This window comes from Nicotiana tabacum, chromosome 22 (genome assembly GCF_000715075.1).
Source record: "Nicotiana tabacum cultivar K326 chromosome 22, ASM71507v2, whole genome shotgun sequence".
NCBI classification, from domain to species: domain Eukaryota; kingdom Viridiplantae; phylum Streptophyta; class Magnoliopsida; order Solanales; family Solanaceae; genus Nicotiana; species Nicotiana tabacum.
The window spans coordinates 35342789-35362092 of NC_134101.1; the positions used below are offsets into that span (position 1 = coordinate 35342789).

At 38.0% G+C, this 19304-nt stretch overlaps 2 protein-coding genes across 2 annotated transcripts; one reads left to right on the top strand and one right to left on the bottom strand.

The window, feature by feature from the left end:
* Nucleotides 1-437: 437 nt before the first annotated feature.
* On the bottom strand, nt 438-821 carry LOC142175797 (uncharacterized). Its single transcript, XM_075242794.1, has one exon. The coding sequence runs from the start codon at nt 819-821 to the stop codon at nt 438-440; it is 384 nt and encodes a 127-aa protein (XP_075098895.1).
* A 2789-nt stretch (nt 822-3610) lies between these two features.
* LOC142175798 (uncharacterized) lies at nt 3611-4183 on the top strand. Its single transcript, XM_075242795.1, has one exon. It carries the CDS (start codon nt 3611-3613, stop codon nt 4181-4183), a length of 573 nt encoding a protein of 190 aa, XP_075098896.1.
* Nucleotides 4184-19304: the final 15121 nt, after the last annotated feature.

The following is a 19304-nucleotide window of genomic DNA, read 5'->3' on the forward strand; positions in this document are numbered from 1 at the left end:
ATGTTTTGAATTGACGTGCGTATCTACCAATGAAAAACTAAATAACCAAACGAATGCACCCTAAAATATACTACTGTACTATATATAAAAGTGAAGTCTGGAAAGCATAATGTACGAAGACATCCTTCTTGAATCACTTCCACATTGCCAAATACAATTCGTTTCTTTTGTGAAAAAAACATACAAAATTTTCAATTTTATTTTTATTGGTAGGAAAGGGTCAAGTTATAAAAGATCTGGAAGAGGAGAATGATCTGTTACATTACAGTGATGAATATTGCAAGATCACAACAATCTGAGTTCTAAGATTTTTCTGACTTATGGACACATTGATCAGATCATATTTCATAAAAAGAAAACTCTCTCTATCTCTCATTAAAAAAAAAAAAAGAACCAAGAAATTAAATTACCAACCAAGAGGAAAAATTAATGACAATTCACCACAATCCATGTACAACATGGTTGCAAGTATTCTTAATCCATCTAAAACTCTTTCTAAATGAACCTTTCATCTTACCTTCCACAGCATAAGACTTATATCCAACCACTCTTTTCTTCCTTTGCAATTCAGGATCATTAAAAGTCCAATTCTTTAAAGAAGAAGATGACATTACTTTGCTCTTGCTCCTCTTGATCTTCACTTCCTTATCATAATTAGGATTTGGCTCTACAGATGAATAATTACAAGAAGTATGTGAAGTACTATAACTCCTTAAATCTTGCATGTTTGTTGGACCTGCCCTGCCACTTTCACTGCTATAGTAGTTTTCTATTGGCATATTTCTTCTTTCTCTAGTTGATTTAGATCTAAAATTCTCCATTTGTACACAAAAGATCGAAAAGAAAAAGGTTATTAGGCTTTGCTTCAAGTTTCAGTTTGGAATAAATATGGATTGATCAGCTCAATGTAGTGGCTTTAATATCTTTTTTTATGTTTTCTTTTGTCTTAAAGGTGTGCTATGACTTTTCCAATGATGCAAAATGGCTGTAAAAATTTAATGCTGTTCCCCACAAATTGCATGTTTATAGCGCATGGGGTATGACTCATGAAAGCTGCTGAGTGGCTGAGTGTATCATTATTTCATAATCACATGCCATATATATTATTATTAGTCAATGTTGACCGTTGGACCATATTGAAGTTCCTTTCTTGGAATATTATCAAATGGTTGATTCTTTCATTTTGAAGTCTCAGGTTCGGACTTTTTGGTATATAATCGTTTTTAATAGGGAGCGCTTTAATCCCAATACAGACTTCTCAATACGAATCCGAATGCAGTCGTACCCCTATACGATTATATTGGTCATGATTCATGAGGCTACAATTCAACCAGTATACCACCATGACTTATGGTAATACTTGTAATAGTCTCGCACGCAATGTGTGTAGATTTGGTTCTTGCTGTCCCCTTTTTTTTACTTCTATATTGATCCCCATGTAATAGATATTTTAAAAAAGAAACTGTATTATCATGAGTTTAAATCTCAATAAAATTGGTCTATCTAGTTATCTTTTTAAATTCCTTTTTAACTCTTAGGAGAACAAGATTTTATCTTTCTTTTTGTTTCTTTTCGTCTTTTCTAGGTAGTTTATATAAAGCAAATGACATATGACAAATAAGCTCTAAAAATGACTTGGGATTGTGATATTTTAGCATTTTGTATTTTTAAGTCAATCCAAAGAAAACTTGATACATATTTGGTTTATCCAATTGACTTGTTATATGAGGTTCAAGAAAGTAGAAGGAAAATTTCCATGCTTAGACTTTATATATGGGGAGAATTGAGAAGGAATATGTGTTCATATAAGTCAAATATCTTAGCAGTCTAATTTGAAGGGAATGCAGAAACTCCCAATTGAACAAGCAATTGACAAATAGAAGTTTATTTGACCAAGTCTGGCATTAATTCTTTGCAAATGATAGTTTGTTTTCACATGTAAATTGTACCAACTATAATTAACGTTATATATGCCTTCACACTGTTTTATGCAATTAAGTAAAGAGAATCTAAACCAGAAACCTAAAGTATACAATGATGAGTCCTTGTCGAGTCAGAACCTCAACTTTTTTTGTACTAACAACGAATTAATAACTCATGTACATTGAACAACATACCACAGCTACCCAACAACTTGGATTATTTAATGTCATGTTTATTTGTTTGTTGTATGCAATGCATTTCAAGTGTGTCAACTGTCAAGCAAATTGTGTAACCGACAATTTCAAAATCATTTGTTTTCTTTTTCTTTCTCGAGACAAAGCTAAAAACTTTAGCTAAAAGAATCAAGACTGTACAAGCTTAAAAAAATCACTGCAGTCCGGTACACTAAGCTCCCGCTATGCGTAGGGTCTGAGAAATGGCCAGATCTAATGTACGTAGCCTTACCCTGCATTTCTATAAGATGTTGTTTTCACGGCTTGAACCCGTGACCTCCTGGTCACAACACTCTCATAAAGAAAAATGATAGGTTATATGTGTATCCCTGTTATGTTTTGATGATCTAACAAACTTACTGTTAAGAACCAGATAAGGAACCTGTTACACATCTTCAAGAACTCACGATCAACAAGTCTCCAGTTGGGAACACTATTCAACTCTTGAGAGTCAAAGGAACAACAGAGGAAACAGGTCGCTACCAGCTCCCGAGGTGACTGTACAAAGTCAACTTCACAGCTGTAAAGTTGCTGCCTGCACAAGCTACAGTACAGAAACAGTGCAGCAGTCAACTTTATAGGGAATGCCTTTTACCTAACTTGCTTGCATCATCCAAGTGATGTCACAAATGAGATATTAACATCAAGCAAAGGAAAAACAAATCACTTGCACATTCAAGAACTCATCAAGCATTCTCTCAAGTTTGTATCAATCCTGCAAGTGATCCTCAAGGGCATCAAGAACGAAGAACAACATAACCAAGGACCAGTTCCATGTATTGAAGTTATTACATGTCCTTAGTTGTGTTGTACCTTTGTTAAAGCACTCTACTTGTAATTCCTACTTAGCTTAGTTAGAAGCATTGTGTAAGAAATCTTTGTAAATCATAAACCCTTGTATTTGTATCTTGGCTAGAGTTAGTCGAGTTGTAAAGTCTTTGTAATAAAGTTATTACAAAGTGGCTTGTAATAGAGTGTTACAAGTTAGTTAGGGATTAATAGGTTAATTTCTAGGTTTAAAGTCATTGTAATAGAGTTATTATAAAGTGGCTTGTAATATAGTATTATAAGTTGGTGAGGGATTAAGAGGTTAATTCCTACAATAGGTTGTAATCTAAAATTGCTCAGTAGTGAAGTTGGAATCCTACAAGGGTAGGTCGTGGTTATTAATCCCATTGAGCCGGAAATTTTCCACGTAAAACTCCATTGTGCCATTTACTTACTGCAGTGTGTTTTGTGGGAATTAATAGAGAACCTAGTTCTCTATATAGTTTGGTGGACCCTTAAATTCTATCAATTAGTATCAAAGCAGGTTCTTTCTATCAGGCTAACACCTAGAAAGGATCCTTATGGCTGCTCCACCAAACTTCGAAGAAGGTCAATCTACTTACAGGACACCTAGGTTCAATGGTCAATACTATAGGTGGTGGAAGACAAGGATGCACGACTTCATCATGGCTAAAGACTCTGAGCTGTGGGACGTTATCTGTGACGGTCCCTTTGTCCCTACAAAGAAGGTTGGAGATCCAGCTGTGACAGTTCCTAATACAAGAAAGGAGTTCAATGACGCTGATCGAAAATCCATTGAGAAAAATTTTCGTGCTAAGAAAATTCTGGTTTGTGGAATAGGTCCTGATGAATACAACATGATATCTGCCTGTCAATCTGCAAAAGAAATATGGGAAGCTCTACAGACTGCTCACGAGAGAACCACTCAAGTGAAGCAATCCAAGATTGACATGCTCACCACTGAATATGAGCTCTTCAGAATGAAGGACGATGAATCCATTCAAGATATGCATACTCGATTCACTTCCATCATCAATGAGCTGCACTCTCTTGGTGAAATCATTCCCAGAAACAAGTTTGTGAGAAATATCCTCAGCGTGCTGCCCAGCTCTTGGGAAAATAAAGTAAATGCTATCACAGAAGCAAAAGATCTTCAGAAGCTGACCATGGACGAACTTGTTGGCAATCTGAAGACTTATGAAATGAAGAAGAAGGACAATGAGAGAAGAGAGCCGTAAAGGGAGAAGAACCTGGTTCCCAAGACGGACATCAATGACTCAGGTAGTAAGGATACTGATATGGCCTACCTGACAAAAAGGTTTCAGAAAATGGTTCGCAGAAATGGAGGCATTCCAAAAGAGGGCAGCTCCAGCAAGCCAAAAGGTTATGACCTATGTCATAAGTGCGGCAAGCCAGGACACTTCATCAAGAATTTCCTTCTTCTCAAGCAATATCAATACAAACACAACACTAACAAAGCAACCAAGAGGAACCAGATTCCTGACAAAAGATTCAAAAGAAAAGACGTTGCTGACAACGTTGTGAAACAGGCCCTTGCTGCATGGGGAGACTCTTCCAGCGAATCTAGAGAAGATGATGGGCAAGGTGACAGCTCTATGATGGCAGTAGAAAGTGAAGCAGCTGAGTATAACTCTATTTTTGCCTTGATGGCGCAGTCTAATGATGATGGAGATGACGATGATGATGATGAGGTAAACCTTCTGGATGTTCAAAGAAATTTGAAATACTATTCTCAAAAGAAGCTTATATCTTTGGAAAATGTTTTAATCGATGCTTATCACAGTCTCATTAATGATAAAAATGCGCTAACCACGGAACTAGGAGAAATAGAACACGAGAGAGATGATCTAGTGGTGGTTGCAGGTGATCTAAGAGAGACCATTGGGAGTTTAAAAAGGGAAAAAGATACCTTGACTGAGAGAATTGCAAACATAGAGCACGAGAGAGATGACCTATTAGTAGTAGTTGTAGACCTAAAGGAAACAATTGAGGAACTAAGAAGGGAAAATAGGCCTGTGAACACTAAAAAGGGAAAGAAAGTTGCAAGTGAGGCACGCCTTAAGCTTGAAAATGAGTTAAGATCAGTGAAATCTAGTTTGTGTGCTGAGCTTGAGAAAAACAAACAACTTCAAGAAGAACTAGGAAGAGTGAAGAGTGATCTTAAAAAATCACTTAAGTGGACCTGGTCCTATGATACTATCACTGCCTTGTACACAAATAATGGGGAAAACATGCAAGGAATCGGGTTCCAAAGGGAAAAGACTCCCTACAACCCTCATAGCAAGTACGTTGCTGTACCTGATAATTGGCTTTGCACTCACTGTGGCGACACTGGGCACTTTAAAGAAAACTGTAAGGCCACAGTTCAGTCTCAACAGAAAAACAAAGTTTTTGCTGAAAAAGTAACTGTTGCTAGGGAACTTGGTCCTTCACATAAAAAACGTATAATGACTGCTTGGACTAAAAGATCCCTCATTCACCCCTTTTCTCATTACAAGGGACCCAAACTTGTTTGGGTTCCTAAGTCTAACCCTTGATTTCCTTGTGCAGGGAATAATGAAAGGGAGCAATCAACAGTGGTACATGGATAGCGGCTGCTCGAAGCACATGATTGGAAGTACAAATGATTTTCTTTCACTAAAGGCGTTGCAGGGAGGGAGTGTATCCTTTGGAAATGACAAAAAGGGATACATTCTAGGAGTAGGAAGAATTGGAAAGTATCTCACTCACTCAATCGAGAATGTGTTTTACGTGAATGGCTTGAAGTACAGCTTGTTGAGAGTCTCTTGGATCTGCGACAAAGGCAACAAGTTGTCTGAGTGCTGTTGATGATGATGCTGAACTATGGCACAGAAGGCTGGGTCATGCAAGTTTCACGTTGTTGAACAAATTGGTCAGGAAGGACTTGGTTCATGGTCTGCCCAAGTCAAGCTTCAAGGATCACAGGGTGTGTGATGCATGTGTAAAGTGAAAGCAAGTCAGATCCTCTTTCAAGCTCAAAAAGTAAGTAAGTATGTCACGGCCCAAACCGATGGGCCGTGACGGGCACCCGGTACCTTACTCAACCGACTACCAATATAACGTATCTTTTCATATCATACTATCATAGATAATTGAGCCGGAGAGGCTGCCGTGAGATAAGTAGAATACAACATGAAATACCAACTTATACATAAGACATACAGGCCTATAAGGCCAAAATAACCACTTGTACACTGAACATAGGCCAACAAGGCCATACAAACTTTTACGTACATGAAATCTGTCTACAAGCCTCTAAGAATTTATATTTATGATAAAGGTCGGAACATAGCCCCGCCATACCAAACAATACACGTCTAAATCATACAGACCAAACAAGCAACTCCGGAGTAAATGGAGCACACAAACACCTTTCGCTGAGCTGATAGCTTACTTGGAGGGCTCATAACTTGTCTATCGGGACCTGCGGGCATGAAACACAGCGTCCCCAGGCAAAAGGGATGTCAGTACAAATAATGTACTGAGTATGTAAGGAATAAAATTCAGTAAATAATAGACATGATAGAAACATGGAGTAAAAGACTCAACATCTAAATCTGAATAACTCTGTGAATCACTGATATTTACAATGCCATGCATATGCGTATAAATGTCATACCATGCATAGGTATATGCGTTCATAACATCATCAAGCCTCTGAGGGCATCCCATCATATCATCTCGGCCACTGTGGGTAAATCATCAACGTATACCAGCTGATCAGGTGGTGGTGGGTATATATCTCTCTCTCTCTCTCTCTCTCTCTCTCTCTCTCTCTCTCTCTCTCTCTCTCTCTCTCTCTCTCTCTATATATATATATATATATATATATATATATATATATATATATATATATATATATATATATATATATATATATATATATATATATATATATATATATATATATATATATATATATATACGTATATAACGCCATCTGGTCATGGGTCAATGTGCATGTATAAATGCATGAAATGCATATGAAACACGTTAATAAGATTTCTTTTGTCATAAAAATAATATGTCTGTCGGATAACTTTTATCAAATACGTATTTTTCTGAGACCCATGAACAGAAGATATAATAATAATTCATATGGAGAATCAAGAATATAGACATCCCTAGTATTTCTATGAATAGAGTCATTTATGAAAGTTGTGCATTTGCTCGTTTCGTTCGTGTCGTATAGATCATGCCAAAAAGAAAGAAGAGATAGCCTTAACATACCTGAACCGATTCTCTTGACAATTCCTTTAACACCGTTGATTGTGACAAATCATAACGGCGGATCGAAGTAGGAAAAAATCTGTATGATATTCTTGAGGAAGATAGCACCGTACTCCCTTAAAATCACGAAATTCCGTTGCTATAATATTATGTAGTATAACTTCTTTTGCTGAAAATCCGTTGCTTGGTTGATGCAAAACATCTCCATTTTTGTAATTTTGATCATAATATTGCATAAGTTTTCTTGCTGAAGTTCATCCGTAACTTGAAGATGAAGTATCTTTATTTTTGTCCATTAAAGAAGTGATTTGATGACATTCTTTAATCCAAAGAGATAAGGTGCCCATCTCTTGAAGTGTTGCCACCTTGCAAGGTGATTCAAGAGTCACCTAATATATTTCCATGTGGCTGCCACGTTTTGCCTTAGTCTTTATCCAAAAGACTTTAATTAATCAACCACTAATTATTAGTTAGCTTGTTAATTCCCCTATTATCCAATAATTCACATAATTAAGGATTATCTCAAATTACTTAAAATACTACACACTTTTAACATACCTTATACACTTTACTATCATGGTCATGTGGTACTTTGTATGGCATTGGTCCATAAATATCAGGTATTTTAGCTCGGGCCATATTTTATCCCAACATGTCAAACTTTGACGAAAATTCATTTTTTTGATTTTCTTATCCTCTCACCTTCACGAATTTACTCATCACTTATTTGAAATAGCATAATGCTTATAATCTCAAAATAATCTCATTCCCGAACTTACATGATTAGCTTACGACGAAACTTTAACGTACGAAAATGCGAAAGGTAACATCTCATTTCTGAGCTTATATCAATTTACTTATGGAGTACTTATACGTACGAAAACATGGGGTGTAACATCATTCCCCCCTTTGGAACATTCGTCCTCGAATGTTGACTAATGCACTTATCATTTTCATGAATTATGCCTTTCGAATACTTTAGTACTCTCCTTGCCATCTAGGCAACTGTTCTGTGAATAATTCCAAAGGTTAGGACTTTCCCCTCTTTAGGCCTCTTTCTCACGCCATGACTTACAGTCGGAATCATTCCAATCTCGTAACTGTTGTTATCTTCTATCATGCAGCCTGTACAACTTCGACCTTGTAAGTGCGCCTATGCGACTCTTCTCCCCCTTTTCCTCCAGTTTTTGGACAATCTCTAAGCCTCACTTTATAAACCTATACAGAGCTTGACAAGATGTCCCTCTGGGCATCTCATAGGTATACTGAAGTTCTTTGCTCGGTACTTTGTTGAACTTACGAATACTTATATACCTTATTTCATAGATCCGTTTATCCATCTGTATGACTTTACTGTCATAACTCTTACTTTGATTTATCATTACTGAGGTCTGCTACAAAACTCTAGGTTACTCTCGTTGCTTATCCTATATATAAATCTATGTCCTTTAATGCTTCTTTATTACCGTTTGTCTTAAAAATGACGGCCTAATCTCACCGTATACTTTGTGACTGTTGTTCATCCATTATCGATTCACCTTAATGTTGAGGTATCATCTATCACTGATAACTTGATCTCTTATGTAACACTGCCTCTAGGGCTCACGTCTCATCATGGAACATTTGAAGTGATTGTCTCGATCCACGTGGGGGCGATACGATACGATACTATACTTTCATAATCGTATTTCATGGCATCCCAATGTGATTTTACCTTACGTGTGTATTTTAATCCCGTACAATTCATGAAATCATTACTCAATCGAAGGCCCAAACGTCATCCTTCATCTATCACAATTACACCTTCATTCTACTATCAGGGTAGTATTCCATCTCCTCTAAATGCTACTAGTCTTAGACTCTTTTGAGTTCATTCAAGCAATACTAAACTTTCTATAACTTAGAGTAACCATCGGCTCTCTTATTTTCATGGGCTTAATCTTGAGCACTTATCCATTCTCATCACCTTCTCACTCGCCCTTTCTTATCCTTACTCCTGTCTTCCTAAAACCTTGTCGCTTTACCATACTTTAGCTTGCGACCTATACATATTCATTTATACTATTCGCAACCTTTCTTTAACTTGCTTGCATCATAGATTTCCTTATGTTATTATGGAACATCAAGCTAGACATCACATAGTACCAAACTCTTCTTTTACTCTTTTAACTAGATCTCTTGATACATTGAAACCATAGGTTGGAAGATATGCTACTCACAATGCCGCTATCATTCCTGGATATTGAATCCCCACGCTTCTAGCCTTTTATCCGAAGTATGGACTATTCACAACCTTCTGGATTTTAGTATTTCGTACGTTATTCACTTTTACCTTACTACCTTAAAATCTTGCATCGTACCTTCTATTTTTTTCATGACTCCCTTCCACATAAGTATAATTCACGTCCATAACTCGAAGCTCTATTATAATACTTGCACATCTGGTGCATACACTATCTGGTGGGAGCTTCGTACTGACTTCTTATGAGGCTGGTACTTTTCCAATTGGCTTTATCGTAGGGACGTTATAGAATATGGTTATTGTACTTTCTCTCTTGTACCTCTGATATTAAGAGTGATCCTGCAATGTTCTCAATCACGATTTCTATAATTTTCTTGGTCCAATAATTAGACTCCTGATTTACTTGGTTAATGTAACTCTTTAGTTTTCTCTTCCTTCTGATCAGCCTTTATGTAGGCTTAAGCTATCTTCCGATTTGTGGCTCCTGGTATTAGTTATTACTTTAGCCTTTCATGGGTATTATGAAATATCTATGATACAATCTTCTAACGACTCAATCCTTTGTCTATGCGCGAGGCTCAATTCTTTCTTTTTAACTTATACCAGAGTCTTCTATGTCTGTATGATTATCAATATATATGCTGCATGTATAAAACTCCGAACTCTTAAGTGGGTTCATAACGTAACTAACTCTGGATCATTGATCGAATGATTCTTTCTGTTCCTTCTTTGATTTCTTTAAATGTAAGCAATTACTTTTCCTGGTCTTCTTGCCCCCTTGTTGCGTGCATACTTAGCTTACCTTAGTGCCAACATATATTGAATTCCATACCACTCATGTGATCTTGAATATCACTTATGATTTTACATCCCGTTCATTAGCCACGGTAGGTGCCACTTTCTTATGAAGTGCATACAATATTGTGGTAAGACTGTTGTTACAAGACCATTTCCTCTTTAGGTCATTGTGCTTAGGCTGAAGCCTTATTCCTTATTCCCTCATCTAGTCTTTTGTTTTAGTACTTAGGGAGGACCCTCTGACTCTTGTAAAGCTGCGAGCTTATTGCATCGTATACTTGACAGAATTTTTGATGTTCTTCCTTGCCTATAATTATCCGTAATTACTTATTTCCACGCCCTTGTGCTTTTAGGGTTGCTCATGAACTGAAGTTTTGACTATCTCCCCAGTGGCATTCTCTTTTATTTACCTTTAACTACTCCAACTCTTATCTGAATATATCTCAAGGATCACGATGTCATATCTGCGAGACTAAATTCCCATGTTGGGGTTCACTATATTTATCTTGCACGATCTGTTGATTTGTTTGTAACCTCTTATCTAGCCATAACTAGACTCTTCCTGAATCAACTACTAACTGCTCGTTGGTCCATTTTCATATCTATATTCCGCGCAATCCTTCTTGGATTATTCCCTTTGTCTTAACTTACGTCTTGCACTAGCTCCTTATTTCTCAATAACATCTCGGGTAGGAACCCTTACTTCCTTTCCTTGACATCGTGTTTGCATAATGTTCTAGAATCGTAGCATATCTGCAGGATAAGTACAATCTCATTCCTTTTACATTTTTTATCGCATTCTTCCTTTACCATTCCATAGTTACTAGAACCACTTAATTCTAACTTAATGCCACATCACTCCATATTCCCCTATTTAGGGGAGTACTAAGAGTTGGAGCTACAACGATCTACCTATAGATGTTCTACCTCTTCATCTTTGGCGTCTTTCCACATCATCGATGACCCTTACTCGCCTTGCGGTAATCCTTCTGTACCAAGGATAACAAAATTCCTAACTCACGAGGGTGACACTTACTGTAACTGGAACATACAGTGCCTTAAGCTTAACCATTTCTTGCTTTAGGAAAGCGTCTTTCTGAATGACCATTCTCTGAATTTCTCATGAATCTTCTTCTGTTGTCCATTCTATTATCACCGGAATGAAATCTGAAATTCTCATGATGTCGACCATTATCAAATCAATCAATCCCTAATTCATATTTAGTTTAACTTGTTCACCAGTCCATACTTATTTCTATTACTCTGGGGTCTAACTTTTCCTTTTGGTAATCACGTTAGAGTCACGAACTTATTTTTCAAAATGAGGACATGGCTTTATGGCCTATATTATTTTGTTGTCTCAAGGCTTGTCACCTCTCGACTTTTCCTTCACTTGATTATAGAATCTGTAATACTATCATCATTTTTTTTTCTACCGTTGTCATCCATGTATCATATCTTACTCATAATGCTTCATTGACCCTCTTCTTATTTTCCGCTAACATCTATGCCTATTACTTTATTCTGAAAATTTCAACAAGACATTCTTTTGCTTTTAGCTCCCCTTACTCTATCCATTGGCTCTTCGAATCACCTAACATTCTTTCTCTACTAGGGATGGGAGTCACATTAAGATAATATTTATCCCTTTCAGGCTTCCAATGCCTATCTTTGTCGTACTCATATCTAGCTGTACCATTTTAGAGTGCACCATCTGGGTGTCTCACAAAGAGATCTATTAGCATATTTGCAATATCCTTCGGAAATGTAAGCTAACGCTAACAATCTATCCACCATTTTGGGTTACCCTAACCAAGCTAGATCCTAACATCTTGCCTTCTCTTATACTAATTCTGTTAGCCCCCATAGGGCATAAATGAGATGGGTGTGGCCGATTGTACATACATCTACTACCGTTGAAGGTAACTCAAAATGCTTATATCTCCCTTCCTGAATGGTAAATAATGATAATCTTCACTAGTTGGGTACCTCATACCCTTTTTCATCTTGCTTCTTTTACTTGTTGAAGCTTGTATCTACCTTCTGAATCTCTCGTTGCTTTTTACCATATGGGTGGATAGATATTCATGCCTTAGGGCTCCTTTTCCAGAAGCTTACACATCTTAGTACACACACGATCTGCTGGATATTTCATATTTATCCATCATAAGCATGATGCAAAAATCAAGCTCCTCTGACTCAATTCTTCCACAGTTATATCTCTTACCAACCGTCTTTCTGGATGTAGGTATCGTCGTATTATGAATAAGATAGAGTTTAGAAAATTGAGTTCTTACAACTAAGCTCTACCACACGATCTAGAGTAAGAAGAAAGAGTGACAGTCCTAAATGCCCTGTAGCCTCCTGCTTATAAGTGTGGTGCACAACACACCCATAAACAAGACTCTACTAGACACGGCTTGTAGACTCCTTAGGACAGAACTGCTCTGATACCACTTTTGTCACGACCCAAACCAATGGGCCGCAACGGGCACCCGGTACCTTACTCAACCGAGTACCAACATAACGTATCTTTTCGTATAATACTATCATAGATAACTGAGCCAGAGAGGCTGCCGTGAGATAAGTAGAATACATCATGAAATACCAACTTATATATAAGACATACGGGCCTATAAGACCAAAATAACCACTCGTACATTGAACATAGGCCAATAAGGCCATACAATCTTTAACGTACATGACATCTGTCTACAAGCCTCTAAGAATTTATATTTGTCATAAAGGTCGGGACATAGCCCCGCCATATCAAACAATACACGTCTAAATCATACTGACCAAACAAGCAACTCCGGAGCAAATGGAGCGCACCAACACCTTTCGCTGAGGTGATAGCTTACCTGAAGGGCTCATAACTTGTCTATCGGGACCTGCGGGCATGAAACACAGTGTCCCCAGGCAAAAGGGACGTCAGTATAAATAATGTACCGAGTATGTAAGGAATAAAATTCAGTAAATAATAGACATGATAGAAACATGGAGTAAAAGACTTAACATGTAAATCTGAATAACTCTGTGAATCATTGATATTTACAATGCCATGCATATGCGTATAAATGTCATACCATGCATATGTATATGCGTTCATAACATCATCAAGCCTCTAAGGGCATCCCATCATATCATCTCGGCCACTGTGGGCAAATCATCAACGTAGACCAACTGATCAGGTGGTGGTGCGTATATAACGCCGTAACCTTTCCATATCCCATATATATATATATATATATATATATATATATATATATATATATATATATATATATATATATATATATATAACGCCATCTGGTCATGGGTCAATGTGCATATATAAATGCATATGAAACACGTTAATAAGATTTTTTTTGTCATAAAAATAATATGCCTGTCGGATAAATTTTATTAATTACGTATTTTTCTGAGACCCATGAACAGAAGATATAATAATAATTTACATGGGAATCAAGAATATAGACATCCCTAGTATTTATATGAATAGAGTCATTTATGGAAGTTGTGCATTTGATCGTTTCATTCGTGTCGTATAGATCATGCCAAAAAGAAAGAAGGGATAGTCTTAACATACATGAACCGATTCTCTTGACAATTCCTTTAACACCGTTGATTGTGATAAATTGTAACGGCGGATCGAAGTAGAAAAAAATCCGTATGATATTCTTGAGGAAGATAGCACCGTATTCCCTTAAAATCACAAAATTCCGTTGCTATAATATTACGTAGTATAACTTCTTTTTCTGAAAATCCGTTGCTTGATAGATGCAAAACATCTCCATTTTTGTAATTTTGATCATAATATTGCATAAGTTTTCTTGCTGAAGTTTATCCGTAACTTGAAGATGAAGTATCTTTATTTTTGTCCATTAAAGAAGTGATTTGATGACATTCTTTAATCCAAAGAGATAAGGTGCCCATCTCTTGAAGTGTTTCCACCTTGCAAGGTGATTCAAGAATCACCTAATATATTTCCATGTGGCTGCCACATTTTGCCTTAGTCTTTATCCAAAAGACTTTAATTAATCAACCACTAATTATTAATTAACTTGTTAATTCCCCCATTATCCAATAATTCACATAATTAAGGATTATTTCAAATTACTTAAAATACTACCTACTTTTAACATACCTTATACACCTTACTATCATGGTCATGTGGTACCTTGTATGACACTAGTCCATAAATACCGGGTATTTTAGCTCGGGCCGTATTTTATCCCAACATGTCAAACTTTGACGAAAATTTATTTTCTTTGATTTGCTTATCCTCTCACCTTTACGAATTTACTCATCACTTGTTTGAAATAGCATAATGCTTATAATCTCAAAATAATCTCATTACGAACTTACGTGATTAGTTTACGACGAAACTTTAACGTACGAAAATACAGAAGGTAATATCTCATTTTCGAGCTTATATCAATTTACTTATGGTGTACTTACACGTACGAAAACATGGGGTGTAACAAAAGCACTTCAAGGCCACTTGATCTCCTCCATATACATCTATGTGGACCTATGAGAGTACCAAGTAGAGGAGGAAAGAAGTACATTTTCGTCATTGTGGATGACTACTCTAGATTCACATGGACCTTGTTCCTCAGAACTAAATATGAGACTCCAGTAGACATAGAAGTACCTGGTCCCTCAATCACAATAACCGAAGTAGAAAACAGAGTTGTGGATGTTGTACATGGAACTCCAACTGCTGAGGTGAGGAACATGACACATGGATCAAATCCAGAAGAACCTGGATCCGCTCTTAATAAGATTCAGGTGTCCAACTGGAAGCACAAGAGCTCACACCCTCTTCAAAACATAATCACTCCTCTTGATTCAGAAATTCAAACTAGGTCAAAGACAAGAAACTCACTTGCCTTCTCAGCCTTTCTCTCTCAAATAGAGCCCAAGAATATCAAGGAAGCATTGAAAGATGCAGACTGGATTACATCTATGCAAGAAGAGCTCCATCAGTTTGAGAGGAACAGTGTGTGGAACCTAGTTCCATGACGTACTGACAGAACTGTTATAGGAACCAGGTGGGTATTCAGAAACACACTTGATGAGTTTGGAAGCACATTTTTTAAACTCAAAAAGGCTTTGTATGGGTTAAAGCAGGCTCCCCATGCTGGGTATGAAAGGTTGTCAAAATTCTTTCTAGAAAATGGCTTTATAAGAGAGGAAAATCGACAGCGCTCTTTTTCTGAAGAAACGAGAAAGGAACATGCTCATTGTGCAGATCTATGTTGATGACATCATCTTTGGAGCAACGGTTGACTCTCTATGTGAAGAATTTGTAAAACTCATGGGAAGTGAGTTAGAAATGAGTATGGTGGGGGAACTGAATTTCTTCTTAGATTTACAAGTGAAGCAAACTCCCAAGGGGACAATGATAAGTCAACAAAAGTACATCAAGAAGTTGCTGAAGAGATTTGACATGGAGACATCAAAAATCATTGACACTCCCATCGCCACAGCTACTCCCCTATAAATCAGACCATGTATAGAGGTATCATAGGGTCACTTCTGTAGCAGACCAGATATTGTTTTTAGTGTGGGTCTTTGTGCCGGGTTTCAATCCAATCCAAAGGAATATCATCTGAAAGCTGCCAAGAGAATCCTAAGATATCTCAAAGGGATGCAGGACCTGGTTCTCTACTTTCCCTCAGGAGATAACCTCGACTTAATAGGATATGCTGATGTTGACTATGCTGGGTATCTGGTGGATAGTAAAAGCACTTCTGGCATGGCACATTTTCTGGGTTCGTGTCTAATCTCATGGGGCACAAGAAAACAAAACTCAGTGGCCCTTTCAACTGCTGAACCTGACAACAGTGCTCTCAACATGGCAAAACATCCAGCTCAACTGAAGAGAACAAAGCATATTGATGTGCGACATCACTTTCTCAGAGGCAATGTTGAGAGAGGGCACATATGCATAAAGTTCTGCAGCACAGAAGATGAAATTACAGATATCTTCACCAAAGCACTTAGCAGAGAGCATTTTGAAAAGAATCGCTTGGCACTAGGGTTGATGAAATCAAGCTGAGTACCTGGTCCCTCGATGATTGGCTACGGAAGAAATATACAGGTAAAATAGCTAAAAAGTATTTTCTGGCAAAGTCTAACTCATCTCTATACCGTTACAGGTAGACACGTATAATGATTACAGAGCAAACAAATAGCTAATGCATTACACAGTGGTCAAAAGATGAGGCTTACATTTGCAAAATCTGTCAGGGAACCTGGTTCCCTTGACACAAGTTAGTAGTTCCTCTGTATTCTCATGCATAATTTTTAACAACTGAAATGGTTCCACGCCATTAAATTGTCAGTTTCTCTCTTTCCCGATTTTTGAACCCAAACGTCTCACCTGACGCGACCCGACTACCCAAAATTGATACCCATTACTAACCGGTCCCTCATTACTGTTAAATAACTCCTCTGACAGTCACTCTCATAACTGTTCACATCAAAAATCCAAAATTCCTCTTTTCATTCTTCTAACCAAACACTCTCCTCTTCCAACATGTCTGACTATCAAGAAACCCAGAATACTCCAAGCGTCGTCCCCACTGTGTCTTCATATTAAAGCACCAATGATAAAGCCCACACTACCCACTCCGACTAGTCCAAACCCTAACCCAGAGTCACAACCACCCTCTGCTTTCTCTCCAACCCAGTCGAGTACAGGTTCTCATCAGAGTCGCAAAACTTCGACTCCCAAGAAATTTGTGGTTGCGGCCTCTCCTTCTGCCTCGTTAAAAATAATGGTCGAAGAAGTTACAATGGAGGAAGTAGAAAATCAAGAAGTTTCTAGCCAACCAGTGGAGAAAGATCTGAGAAAGGACAGGGTGTGGTTCATACAAGTGATGAATCAACAATGACAACCCCGGGCCTTGTTTTTACAAGTAATGCTCCTAGAGTTACAAGAACATGAAGCTAAAGAAAATATGTTGTCAATAGCTGCTGAGGGAACTCTGGTTGGAGGTTATGAGGTTGTGTTTGAGTCTCAGGGGGAAGAAAATGGTGCAGAGGCCGAGGGTAGGGAACTGGTGCATGTCGAAACTTTGGCACTTGATAGTACTACTAGGAAACTAATTGAGGGACCTGATCCCTCCGCCCAAGAGGATCCCTCTGCTTCCACTTAGGATAAAACCCTTGGTTCTCCACAAGAACCCCAGGTCAGTACTGATCCTGCTCCCTCTCCTCATTTCTATGCTGAGCCATTAACAATTGTGGTTCCTGAGATGCGATCTTTGTCTGAGGAGGAGAAAGAGGATAGTGAAGAAGAAGATTATGATAATGTGGATCTGGCGAGCTTTATTAGTGCTAGGAGTAGAAAGGAACCTCCCCAGGGATCAACGTCTAAGAGACCCATCACGAGGTTGCAAAAGAAGGAAGAAATTGAGTCCGTCTTAAGGAAAAGTAAAAAAAAAAGGAGATTGCTGAAAGATGGAAACGTTGTCAATGAGAAAGTAGTGGCTTCTGCACTAGTCGTGAATGTGGATGATGAGGTCGAAGAGGAACTTGGTCCCTTGGTTCGTAAGTCCTCAAAGAAACTTACTGTTACAAAGTCCAAGAGGGAGTCATCTGTGAGTGAAAAGGAGTTGAGGAAGGTTGAGGGTGAAAAATCTGGTGAGAAAGAGGATGAGAAAATGGTTGAGGAGTCCTGTGAAAAAGTGGCTGAGGAGTCTGCTGAGAAGATCTCCAGGAAATCTACAGAGAAAGGCAAGAGTGTAAGAAAATCAGTGAAAAGGAAGGCTGATGCCAGTGAGGAACCTGGTTCCTCCAAGAAGACCAAGGTTGGTGATACCCAGGACGCTGGCAAGGAAAAATTGAAAAACCAAAAGGTACTGTAGGAACGTACATAAGGAAGCTGGAGGCAAGGAATACCATTCTCGAAGGTCAACTCAGTCAGGTTTAGGAGGCACCTGGTTCCAGCAGCTCTCAAAGCATAGAGATTGCCCATCTGACAAGAGAAAATGCCGACCTCAGGGAGAACCAGTTTTTGCCAAATCATAAAAGGACCTGAAGGAGAGACTGATTAACGAGCAGGTGTCAGCCAATGCTTGAATCGACATCCTTCTTCGAACCCTTGCTTCCTCATCTGGGCCTTTCTTTTCCAGTGCTCCCTAAACAGTGTCTCTTTCCCAAGTGTCAAGTTCCTAGTGTCTGTCTTCTAGTTCTGATGATGTTTTATGACTGGTACTTTTGTTTGTGTTGTTTTTATTTTGTGGATGTGTTTGGAAATAATGGAACTGCTCCCTGCTTAAAAATCCAAATATTAATGAAAGCCGCTGTGTATGCATTGCTCTTATGTTCTGTTTTTAGTCATGTTTGTGTGCACATATGTGGCATCAGTTAACCAAGCTGAACTTCTTTTTGCTTAATGCTTGTTACTGATCTTTTTATGATGCCAAAAGGGGGAAAAATAATTGAGGGGGAACAGAGATGGGGAACAGATTCAGGGTGAATACAGGAAATGCGAATGTCATTCTGGTTCTCAGGGGGAACTTGAATTATAAGTTTGTCATCATCAAAAAGGGAGAAATTGATAGGTTATATGTGTATCCCTGTTATGTTTTGATGATCTAATAAACTTACTGTTAAGAACCAGATAAGGAACCTGTTACACATCCTTAAGAACCCAAGATCAACAAGTCTCAAGTTGGGAACACTATTCAACTCTTGAGAGTCAAAGGAACAACAGAGGGAACATGTCGCTACCAGCTCCCGAGGTGACTGTACAAAGTCAACTTCACAGTTGTAAAATTGCTGCCTGCACACGCTACAGTACAGAAACTGTGTAACAGTCAATTTATAGGAAATGCCTTTTACCTAACTTGCTTGCATCATCCAAGTGATGTCACAAATGAGATATTAACATCAAGCAAAGGAAAAACAAATCACTTGCACATTCAAGAACTCATTAAGCATTCTCTCAAGTCTGTGTCAATCCTGCAAGTGACCCTTAAGGGCATCAAGAACGAAGAACAACATAACCAAGGACCAGTTCCATGTATTGA